The sequence below is a fragment of the Rissa tridactyla genome, chromosome 14, assembly GCF_028500815.1.
Source record: "Rissa tridactyla isolate bRisTri1 chromosome 14, bRisTri1.patW.cur.20221130, whole genome shotgun sequence".
Taxonomy (NCBI): Eukaryota; Metazoa; Chordata; class Aves; order Charadriiformes; family Laridae; genus Rissa; species Rissa tridactyla.
Window position 1 is genome coordinate 1636802 of NC_071479.1, and position 12473 is coordinate 1649274.

Genomic DNA, 12473 nt, shown 5'->3' on the forward strand with positions numbered 1-12473 from the left:
TGGGTAACAGAAGAGCCATGCCCCCAAGCACAGGACTAACACTGCTGGAGCCCAACGGCAGCAGGCGCCAGCCCAAGGAGCGCGGAAGCCCTGCGAGGGGTGGAGAAGTCTCCCCCTGGTATCACCTTACCCCAGCGGCCACTTCTGGCAGACAGGGGAGCCCCAGCACAGCCACCGATTCTTCCCCATTTCATTTTGCACTGGAGGTTTATTGTTTCCTGCAGATACAGCTGAGCAGATAAAGCCCATCATGAGACCTCACTGCTTAGCAACCATTACTGGAAAAACACTGTTTTCCAGTAACAGTCTTGGCAGGAACAGAGCAACTGCAGGGCAAAGAAATTGCAATCCCTGGGCCGGGTGCATCCAACTCCAAACTGCTCCACTGCCGCCCAGGGAGATACCAACTCCTGCACTGGGAAGTGCAACCGTTCCTTAAGGTCCGAAGAGCCTCCGCTACCCTGCAAGCACATAATTTTGGGCACACTGTGACGGACCACAGCTGAGTCTCTGCACAGGTGGATGCAGGCTTCAGGGACAGACTCACGCACTGGAGGATCTCAGTACCCAGCCTAGCTGCTACAGCGTAAACATTCAGAGCGCTCCGAGAACTGGTGACCAACCTCTCTCACCACGTTGGCCATTCCTTACACCAAGTGACTCGCAAGGACAAAGGCCCACCTAAGGAAGGCTGACTCCAATGCTTGATGCAGTCAAGCATCAAAGACTTTCACAAAATTAAAGAAATTCCACAGAAATAACAATGGCGAGTTTGTTTTTCAAAGGAAATTGCAACTCCATGTGTTGTCTGCAAGCCCAAACATCGCTGCATCCTGTACATGCACAAGAATGCTGTACTTGAAGAGAAACGACACAAAACTGACTGGTTTATTTTCACTGCGTGAGGCTGACAGAAAGGCAAAGAGGAAACAAAGCACGAGTGAAAGGCAAATGGAAAATCCCAACAGCTCTTCCCCTTTGATAGTTATCAGTAATAGAAAGAGGAAATCTGCTTTTGAAAACACAGAAATCCCAACCTGATGGCATCCCTCTGAAGGAATCTGGCACTTAAAAAAAGCCTACGGGTAGATTTAGAGAGGCAGAAACAGGCGCGGACGTGAAGGTGGATGCCTGGTGGGACTTCCAGGAGACCACGAGCAGGTAGGACACCTATTTCCCTGTGAAAATCAAAGGCACCTTGGTATCTAAGCTCATGGGTGCTTCTGTATATCCCATTTGAAATCTATCTGTCTTGTCACAAACGAGCGATGAGAACAAACCCCATTGATTTGTAACTGCACCCTTGTTTTTAGGCATTAATTTGAAGAAGCTGCCCTCGTTCCCTCAAAGTTACTCCCAATAATGGCCACAGCCTGTGCTGCACCTCATGTCTCTGGAAAGCCCGACTGGCATTCAGCATTGTGAGACGAATAAATTCCCATGCTCCCCAGAATAGATATGTACGCAAAATTAATTTGCAATCAAGCCCGCGCGAAGCATGAGACAGCCTTTTAATAGGTGCAGAGCAGCAATTACCAATGCAAAGTGAAAACCAACAAGCATTAAAGGGGGAGTTGGGGGAAAACCAATTAGTTTTCTTGGGATTCCTCCACACATTTGCCACGGGAGGTATTTCAATTTTCACGCTCCCCTGGGGGCCGAGAGCGCACCCTGGGAGCCATCACGTCCCCATGGGGTGGGGACGCTTCCCCACGGCTTCCCCCTCTGTGGTCCCATGATGCGGCTGTGCTGGACTGGTCTCCATGGAGACGGTCACTGCAGCAACGGAGACCAGAGGTGCAGCTGATGGGGCTGTGAGAGGATGCAAATGAGACCGAGGACCACCTCTCCACCACTGGAAAGGGACCGTGAGGTACCCACACGCCTCCTTTCTGCTTCTGAGACTGTTTCCCTGCATCACCAGGATAAAAGGGCTCTGCCGCTTGTGATCCAGCTGCCTCATCCCATGCTGAAAGCGCTTTATCCTGTTGAAATCAGTCCCACGGGAGCTGGTAACATCGAGCTGTCACGGTGGGTACGGCATCGGGAGGGAGCTGAGCTCAAGGCTGTCATGGCAACAGTTTATTGAGTTTCCATAACCGCCCTCCCACCGGAGGTGGGGACAGAGCCCAGGCCGGGGGCACTAATGCAGCGGCCCCAGGTGCACAGGGCTGGGGAGTCCAGGGTGGGCAGAGCTGCCCAAGGAGGGGTGCCCGCCGCTCCAACCATCGCGCTACTGCCCGTGCACCACGTGGAGGAAGGACCCCATCCCTGGGCAGACATCCCGGAGCAGTTCCCCAACCCCTCTTGCCCCAAGTGGCACCAGCACCTTGTACCACCACACTGCTGGAGGACAAGCAGGACAGCCACCATGTAACTCCTGCAGTTCACAGCTGCCCCCACCATCCACACCACAAAAATAACCTTGGTTTCCTGCTAGACTGAGGCCATTTAACATCCCCTTAGCCTCCCCATCCCACACGCACCCACTCTGTGCTGCCAGAAGGACCTGGGCACAGCGCTCAGGCAGGGAAATCCCTGGCACAAGGCCTGCACCTTTTTTTTTTTTTTTTTTTTTTTTTTTCTTTTTTCTTTGTGTGTATTTTGTTGGGATGACTGCGTTCATGCACGGGTGCCCAGCTCCCCAGGCCGGGCATACATGGCAGGCTTAGGAGCTGAGGGCTGCAGAGGTACCGGCGTGGCAAGATGCCACAAACTGCCACGTGCCCTTTACAGCTGTTCCCTGCCAGCTCCAAACATGAGGAAAAGCCCCATCATCTCCCAAAATACCTGCCTGTCAGGAGGCCACAGCACTCCAGCACAAACAGATTTTAAGAGAGAACGGTGCCAAGAATAAGCTCCCAAACACCAGCACACCCTGCCTCCTCTAGGGCCAGCTCCGGACCATGCCCTGGCAGTGCAGCCAGCCATCGCACTGGGACCTGGGCAGGCACAGTGCAGGGCACATTAGAGCTCAGCTGTCCCCGCACCGGACTGGCAGCATGGCTAGGCACTTCCCACCGCAAACAAAGTCTTTGCTGGAGAGGAGAAAAGTGCCGGGGGAAACAGAGCTGAGGGTACCGGCATGCCACGACAATCCCCGCCGTTAACAATTATAATCTCTCTGCAAGGGTTTATTCCACCTGCCAACCAGACCACAGCAGCAGCCGTCTGCGGTGAGAGACCAGGCTGGCAGCAAGGCCGGGGCACCTCTCCAGGCATATGTCTGCATGCATCCAGCCCCGCATGCAAAGAGAGGGCACACGGATGTGTTGTACAGCACAACACACTACCTGGGGCATTTACCAGAGACAGAGCATCCACTAATTCACGCACCTGGCTGAGCCTCCTGCACTGGGCAGGGTTGTTCCCTTCAGCGTATTTTCCAGAGTGTAGCTGAAGCTTAAACAAACCCAAAGGAGGAGGTTCTTGTGCCCTCATCCCTGGAGCCTGCTCTCGTCTACAGGACGCCGTGCCATGGGGTCTAAAACGCTCTCAGCTCCTCATGCATACTTTAGCCTACATAACACATGGCCAAGAGGTTATCTGCAGATCCACATCACTGCTCGGTGTCACTCGGCAGACAACGAACCGCAGGCTGAGAGAGATAAGAGACACGCCTGTGGCAGCTCAGAGGTCTCCAGCCCTACGCACTAAGCCGAAGACTCTCACGATCCTCCCCCTTCATGCTTGCTTTGCAGGGTTTAAAGAAGTTTCCACCATGTGCTGTCCCCTCTCCACTAGCTTGTGTTAGCCAGGGGGATGGGAAACACTTGTTGCACGGACAGATTCCTGAAGCAGGTTGACTTTCCTGGAAGTTTCCTTCAGGATTCCCATTCGGCAGCTCCCCATCCTCCTGTTATGACAGTGAATGGTTCGACATTGCTTCCTCGGCTGCAAGGGGAGCCAATGCCTTTGGCCCACCTCTCCCATGGCCCCGGGTCAGAGCAGGAGAGGCATTTCAGCCTGGATCCCGCCTCGCGGGAGGGTGAGGGGGGCAAGGACACGGCAGGGCGGGACTGACCAAACCCGAAGGCTGTCAGCTTTGGTGGACACAGTCCAGAGCGCGCAGAGGCCCTTCCCTGACCTCCCCGAGGGCTGCAGTCGGAGCTCAGCTTTCCCAGGCCTGGCCCCCGCACAGCACAGACGTGCAGCCTGCCATGCAGGGGGCTGCACCCCCCCGGCCCCATCCCCTGCCAGCTCTGCAGCCCCTCGGGGGCTGGAAGCCTGCTGCATTTTGGGGACAGCGAGCTCTGAGCTCACTTCGCATTGCACAGATTAATGAGCCATCCTACCAACCTGCTGTCTCCAGATGCTTTCTTACAGCAGAGAGGAGAGAGAAGCCCCCTCAGGCGTTGCAGAGCAGTGCCTGCTCTCAGCTTTTAGGCCAAGCCACCATTTTTGGCTGCAGAAAGGGAAAACGCTTGGGTCTCCCGCACCAGCCCAGCAGCGGACGTGGAAGCTGGGAAACACCGTCCAGCGCTTTGGGACGTGCGGCCCGCACTGCCGGGCTGCGTTAGCATCCTGACCACCCGTGTGGTCCCAGACCCTTTGCAGCAGGAGAAACACGTGGCTGGCACGGGCAGACCGAGAGCATCCTCTGCATTTGCAGCAGGCCCCAGCAGAGCAGCACACCGCACAGGAGGTAGGACCAGTCTTGCCGCACACCCAGCACAGCCATCTAGTGACTGCGCTGCAAATCGGATGAAACTCAGCCCTGGAGGCCCACCATTGATTTCCGTTGCCTAACGACAGGAAAGCTTTATAATCCTATTAACTAAACACCCTTTCAAGCAGCCCTGGGAACAGCACAAAGGGGAGTTGTATAAGCAGTTAGAGCCACCCAGTGCAGCGCCTGGCTCCGGTAGGTGCTGGGCGAATTCCCCAAAAGCGGGGCTGTGACACCTGCAGCGGCAGGCGCAGTGTCGGTGGTGGCCCCCGCAAAGACACTTTGGATCCTGCCAAGAAACACGTGCTTCGGCTGCAGGTCACTGGCCAGAGCGCGAAGGAGCTAGGAGGCCTTGCACAGGAAAACGGTGCCGACACATGAAAACTTACAAGACTTGGCCCCCGAAACATTGACAGGTATCATTGCATTTCGATCTCTTCCTAATTATCACCACCCTGGTCATACTTACAGATGTTGCCCAGCAAAAGATACACTGCTTTGGCCAAAATATATAAACATTTCACAGAAGAATGTGAATTTCACTCTGACTTCCTAGGGAGAAAGGATTATTTCAGAATACTTCTATTTACAAAATGTTTCAAGATTGTATCCGTCTCCCCCAGTTTGAAAAAACAGCCGGTGTGAAAAGAAATAAATAAATCAAGCTCGTAGAGGACGTACAATCCCAATTTCCCACCCAGCCCCAGGTACCCCAGAACTACACTGCATTTCCGTACGAGAAGCCTCCGTGTTCCGGTGAGCCCCACGAAAACGTCGCTGAGCCACACGCAGGGACGGAGACCGGAGCAGCCGTGGGCCCTGCGGCCAGCCCTCCCTCCAAGTGCCACAGGAAGGGCTGTGCCACCGTGCAAGACGCAGACCCCTGGCTGATGTCTCATCTGACTAAAAGCCCTTCGGGCCCAGATCTCCTCCAAACGGCACGGTCAGGATATCTGCAGCGGTTAGCCTGAGGAGGAGGTTCTGTGCTGTGGAAGGAGGGAGATAAATGCCTTTCCACCAGCGGAAATGCACCTTCCCCGGATCGTGGAAGCATTAATCAGTCATCTTCCCTTCCCATTAATTAGTTATTCACACAGCACTGCAAGTTTCCAGGCCTAATATTTTCCACAGCGGGTTATGAATGCAGAGGCACAGGCTGAGCTCTTTGTCAGGGGACATGACGCTGCAGGCTTCCCTATCGGTGCCACGTGCAGTGACGGAGCAGGAGGCCAGGCACAGCTCTCCTAAACAAAACCCTTCCTCCTCTCAGTGCATATCCCAAAACAAAACTGCCCTCCATGAGCACTGGGGAAGGAGTGTATCCCAATACTGGGACAAGGCTGTGGGGCCACAGGCTCCGGCTTGCACACCAAGGCACAGCGCTTGTACCAGCCTCGTTATTTTGGTGCCACTGAGGACAGCACAGCCACCAGAAGCTCCTGCCTGTCACCATGGAAATGCTGAACGGGAGGGTTTGAAGCCTGCTGGGACTTTCAACCTCTGCCAAGCAAAACAGGGCCCTTAAACAACCGCAAGCCCTCAGCATTTGTATGAGGAGGAGACTTGTGCTCCCCTTGGCCTGCTGAGCACGGGGCAGCTAACGCGGGACTTTTCCCAAGAAAAAAGCCGCCCAGAGAAAGGACACCCCCTGCTCCTCCAGCCTCCACACAGGCAGAGCTCAGCCCCATCCCTCAGCTGCTCCTGCCCCGGACCAGCTGCCCTCTCCCAGTGTGCACCCACCAGATCTGCCCCGCAGACACCCCACAGCTCAGGCAGCAATGGTTTTCCAGGTCTGCACAGGTTTTCCAGGTCCAGCCAATGCCTTCGCATTTGCCGTGAGAGACTCCTCCACCCCCTCCCGGCAGACCTGATCACTGGCCCTCCCGCTGGGGCTGCCGAGCCTCTTTGGAGAGGGACTAGAAAGCAGCCAAGGGCACGCTATTTTCCTGTTTCCTGTAACTTGGAGCAGGACACGCAGCAGCAGCCACCCTGACCAGGGTGTTTCCTCCTGCCCTGGACCTTGCCACGCCACCCATTGCCGTTTTTCACGCCATTGCTGTCTCCTCCAGGGAGGCGAAGAGCCGTGATCGCATGGGACACGGCACTGAGCAGGATGGGCAGGAAACACATGGTGAGAAATCCGCTGTGAGAGGGAGATAGCGGGGCCAAAAGACCAGGGCAGGGCGGCTGCCAAAGATTTCAAAGGGGCCTACGGGCTGCCCTGTGAAGTGACCCTGACCTCCCCATCCCGTGCCGATGGCCCGCACGGAGCCAGGCGGGCTCCTTTTGTGCTGACCGTGGCCTTTGCAGTGTTTGCTTCCTGCCTTCAGGCCGGGCAGGGAGTTTATAGCAAGGGAGTGGGAAACAGATTGGGGCAATATGGAGGAGGAAAGATGAAAAGGAACAGCGGATGTCCTGAGAAACCCACAAGGGTGCAAGCCAGACACAGCTTTCAGGGTAATATCAGCCAGCACGTGCCTTCGGGGAGGCTGCAAACAGGTTCACATGGCCACATCATGAATCCCGGGCACCGCACTGCCTTTAGGCTGTGCCAGCGACCTGCCCCCCAGCCGCACATCCCCTGCTCTGGTAACACCAGGAGTGCTTCTCCAGCCACACAAGTGATCCCTCCCAACAGCACCGGTCAGCCTGCAGCAGTCAATATCTACACCACACCTCACCCATTGTCTCTCCCCCCTCCTCCCTTTCTTTTCTAGACCCTACAGGGAGCTGTGGAGCCTTATCTGGGATGCCCTGACATCCCAGAGCTCTGGCGCCACATCTAAAGCCTCGCTGATTTTCTCCAGATCCTACACAGCAGCATGACAGACCAAGGGAAGGCTTCTTCACCCTCTCTGAGCTGCAGCAGGCGAGCAACCCATCAGGGCACTGCTGCGCCCCTTCCTTCACTCCATCCCCCTCGCCTTGCTTCTTTCCTTCCTTCCCCCCATCTTTGAAATTTCTCTCCACAGAGTGGTGAAGGACATTGTATTGTAGCTACAGCTACTCCAGGGACCATGCAGTGTTCACTAGCCCCAAGCGCAGGAGGGCAGGAGCCTGCAGGGTCATGCCAGAGCACAGCTCAGTGAACCCAGGGGCTGTAAATCTTTGCAGAGGATGAACTCCCGCTGCGTTCCCGGGCCTCGAGGGAGCAGAAACTCTGTCCTGGAAGCCTGTGATGCCCCAGCACGCCACCACCAAGCTGCCTTTGACGTCAGCTCATGTCTACAAACATTGTCTTTGACCCACGGCCAAAACTTGCAATGCAGGGGAAAATCAGTGGAGAAAGCGAATATCCGCAGAGATACCCCGCAGAGAGCCGGCTCCAAGAGCGCTGGGTGGCGAGGGGCAGCGGGCCAAGGGCAAATGCGCAGGCGCAGCCGGGGTGACTTGGGAGCCAAAAGGGCCCCAAGAAATCAAGCCATCTGAAATGCAAATCCCCAAGGAAAACAGATGGGTGAACCCTCACTACAGGTCACGCAGGCTGGACTCGGGCAGTCCCAGCAGGGAAACCTGCTAACATCTGGAGGCTCTGCCGCTGCCAGCGGATCCCGCAGCAGCCAGGGGCTGGCCCCAGGCAGAGCACACTGGATATCTGGGAGACGTGGGGCAGCTCAGCACCCAAACAGCTGCCTGCCAGCGGCTGCCATGGCCACTCCAGCCACAGGGCCATCAACAGAGCATGTTCAACCACACTGCCCCACGCACGTATTTAAATACTACTATACCAACACAAAGAGCACAGATGTGGCAGCCTGGAAAGCAGCAAAGGCACTTCTCCCAACCACTACTGATGGAAAGGTCACGGGTTTGCCTGTTGTTTACTGAGCACTAGGAGCTGGGGGATGGGTTGGCTGGTGACAGTGGGAACAAGCACGAAAGGGATCAGGGTTTTCTTTTTATAGGTGGGACACAGTGATTGACATGGTCTTGCTGAGGTCTAACAGCAGGCCCACGGTGGCCTTGGGATCGGACCTCAGGTCACCAAGGATAGAGCTGGCTCATATTAGTCATCACCAAGGAGTCAAACACAGCTCCTCCTCGGTCAGCAAGACGCAAACACCAAGCTCCGCTGAGCAGATCTGCTCCCGCAGTGGAGCCCAGATTGGCGAGCGCTGCTTTCCAAGAGAGCCGCGCGCCTGCCATGCCCCGGCTCCCATCACCACTGACCCTTCTGAGCACTGATGAAGGCAAAACCCAATCGCTCATAGGGAAAACAACAGTGCCATCTGCTGCACAGCCCCGCTCGGCCCCGAGCGGCCGGACAGGCCGTGGCCTGCCCACGCAAGGCATTTGCACAGGCTTATACCGCTCACAACAGTATGCGAAACGCATCCCCGACCAGCACCAAGACAGGCACGGAGGCAGCAGCAAGCATCACTGGAGTGGGAAGGCAACCCTGCAGCAGTCCTGATGGCTACCCGCAGCTGAATGACTGGGGACAGCCTCTGGTTTGCACAGAAGAGCTAAGGACAGCAGGATGGGGAGGCGGAGCAGAACAAGAGAGTGCCCCAGAGCCCATTTAGTGACCACAATGCGTGAAGGAGATGGAAGAAGAGGCAAGCTCACTTGGCAAAAGCAGGCAAACAACCCCTTTCCTCCATCAGCACCCTGCAGGTGAAGCACACCTTCCAGCCTCTCTACAGGCGAGGGGAGGAAGAAAAAGGCAAACATCCCCTAACACCCACCAAGCCTTGGCGAGACAGCTGACACCATGCCAAGCTTCTCCTTTGGAGAGAAATCCCAGATTCTGGCATTAGATACCACATGTACTTTGTCACCATGATATCCCAGGGAAACTCCAGGTAGTGGGGCCACCTGGGAGAGCAGGGTCAGCCCGAGGGAGCTAATAGCAGTTTCTCTGCACCTCCAGCCCCAGCAGCTGTGGGTAGTTGCCAATTAGCCACCCCAGCTCCACAAGTGATCGCGGTTTGGTGGCAGGTGAAGCAGTTTCTCTGCATACACCACCTGGAAAGAGTGCTGGCATCCTCCGTGAGACATGTGTTGCTATAGCAATGGGAAAGGTATCAGAAGCAAAACGAGCGTTGATGGATAGCGCAGATTGCTTTTAAGATTGCCACGCAAGATCAGGACTCCTGCTTCTCGAAGTCCAGTAGCCAGGCACCATGTAGGGAATGGCACAGTGAAAACACTGCAAGGAACTGAAAAACACAACTCCAAAGATGCTCGGAATAAACAAACTCCTGAAAGGCCCCGGCTTTCTTCACATAAAGAGCCACCTCAAAGCAAACTGACCCCAAAGATAAATTGCACTGAGCTACAGGATGTCAAATCAATCATTACAGTATCCCAGAGATTTATTCTGGAGCCCACAGCAGCCGCTGCATCCTCTGTTCACGTCTGATCAGCCCTATTTGCGGGCACATACACACTTGCATGAGTGGGAGCTCCAGATGGAGCAGCTGAACCACGCTGAGGAGGGACTTTGCATCTCTCCACCCGCTTCCTCCCAGACCCTATTGCCAGCTGGACTCTCGCTTGCTGTCACTTGTTGCCAACTTGCCCTCCTACTCGCAGCAAAGCACCACCGAGAGTTAACTCCTGGCCATTGGAGTCACTTCAGACACAGCTCCCTTCTCTGCCTCAGAGCAGATGACAGAGACAGAAACAAATTCAGGCCCAGCCCTGCTTGCCTCGGGCTCTCAGCATCCTGCCCTCAGCCAGCCCCAAGACTGCTTGTCCACCATCTGCTCCCTTCTCCAGCCCAAATGGCCAGCAAGGGGGAGAGGGGACAGTCTGGGAGCGTGGTTCAGGATGGAAGCCACCTTTTGACTCAGCTCACATGCAGGTTTCAGTTTTAAAGGCTGAAATTCAGCCTTGCACATGAACCTTTGCTTTCACGTGTCATGACACCCTGAACAACACACCTGCAGCAATTAGATCAGAGATGAAAAAAAATCTCCTTGTTTGCTCAGCTTATTTACTTTGCAGCAACTCAGTTTTCCCAGTTGTTTGTGTGGGTCTTTCCCTTAGCAACCAGGGAGAGACACATTTATGAGGCATGAAAAATGTAGCTGTACAGCCATAAGAACTGGCAGGGTGCGGCTGCGGGTGCAGCTGGAAATTCCTCTTAACTGGTAGTCACAAACGATGGGACTTCGATGAATTGCACCCCTTAAACAGCACCGTGGCTCCTCCTCTTCGAGCAAGACGTGTAGGCAGATCAGGACCTCTAACTAACCTATGCTCTCCACCTTACTACCAACCACGCAGGATCCTAGCCTTGTAACAAATACCTCTACATGCCTCAGTTTACCCATATATAAAATGAGGGTAAGTATAAAAAGCGACAGGAAGGCTAAATTTGAGACCTTAATACAAAGCGCTCCATAGGAATTGCAACGTGCATTCCCCAACAAGGAAGGGAAACTGAGCTCTGGACATTTTTTCTACACAGCTTTACACCTATAATTTTCTGGATCTCCCAGCAAAATTATTCACCCCAGTCCACAGCCATGGTGACAGAGTACTCTTGTTCTTGACCCTCGGCAGGGTCAGGATCCAAACCCCAGTATTTTGGTTGCCAACCCCCTTTCCCAAAGAGACATGCTACAGCCCAGCATGCACGCACGCTGTCACTACCTGCTGCCACACACACTCACCCCCAATAGAGATAATTTAGCTTTTTTTTTTATAGGGCTGGATCAAGGCAAATGAGACTCAGACCAAATGGACCCACTGGGTGCAGGAGGCGGCTCTGGCATGCGTTTTCCAATCCAAAAATGGATCCCAGCCTATTTTTCCATCACAGCATCAGCCCTTCCCTGTATTCATTCTTGGGCCCACAGGAGCCATCGCTGCCCATTTACCTTCCCACCGCCCCCACAAGGGCAGCAGCACAGACCCCCCCTTCCCTCCCCAGGGTTGGGGTCAGGAAGGGAACACAAGAAGGGGAACAGAAAGTATAAAGTCAGATGAGCATCAGGACCAGAGAGCCACATTCTGATGAGACCCCCAAATTTCACGCCTTTGCTTCATCCTCCTCTGCCTCAAAAGCACCAGTGGGTTTATGGGTAGGATTTTTGTCCACCTCAGCTCAATTTAGCTTCATTTAGCCTCATAAACACACCAGGCAGAGACAAGGGACCTCCTGGTGCCACTTGGCCTAAGCGCTGCGGCCCTGGCTCGCTGGCATCGCACGCAGCAGCTTCGCCGCCTGCCAGCAGCCACACAGCTCAGTAACGGCTGCAGCATCGCAGCGGCAGCTAGACCCTGTCCCAAACTGTCTTGCTTTCGTTCTCAATCCTTCAGCCCCACTTCTACATTACGCAGACAGAAAGCAAAAAAAAAATTTAAAATTTCTCCCCCCCCCCCCCGCAAAGTCTGCTGCTTCTCCTTTGCCAAATCTCACGCTGCAGACCAGGGGTCAGGATCGCTGGCACGTACAATGTCCCCCTACGCCAGCAGGCAGCAAGGGACCGGCACCTGCGGCTACAGACCCCCAGGAAATCGCCGACAGGGCCCACCCGCCCCCTGGCACCGCGCACGCATTAGTCCCCCGTCGCGGGCACGCGTGGGCCGCCGTGAGCCCCTTCCCGCCGGGGCGCTGAAGGGGACCGAGCCCGAGCCGCGCACCGGAGCTCGGGGGGACACCGTGAAAGTGCTCCGGGGAGACAAAGCCGACGGGCGAAACGCGCAACTCACCTGAGTGTCGATCATCATCATGCCCCGCGCATAGCCTCCGCCGGCCGCGCAGGGAGAGCCGCTGGCCGCCGCCGCCGCGGGGCTCCGCGGGGCCGGGCTCACCGCCCCTCCGCGCTGCCCGGCGGCCGGGGCCGCACCG

At 55.6% G+C, this 12473-nt stretch overlaps 1 protein-coding gene across 1 annotated transcript in view; it reads right to left on the reverse strand.

The window, feature by feature from the left end:
* Nucleotides 1–12425, reverse strand: part of RALGDS (ral guanine nucleotide dissociation stimulator) — a 62486-nt gene extending 50061 nt beyond the window's left edge. The window contains exon 1 of the mRNA XM_054220500.1: nucleotides 12335–12425. Within this exon, the coding sequence (XP_054076475.1) occupies nucleotides 12335–12355 (21 nt within the window). The 5' untranslated portion in view covers nucleotides 12356–12425. The remainder of the gene's footprint in view (nucleotides 1–12334) is intronic.
* Between the last annotated feature and the right edge of the window lie 48 nt (nucleotides 12426–12473).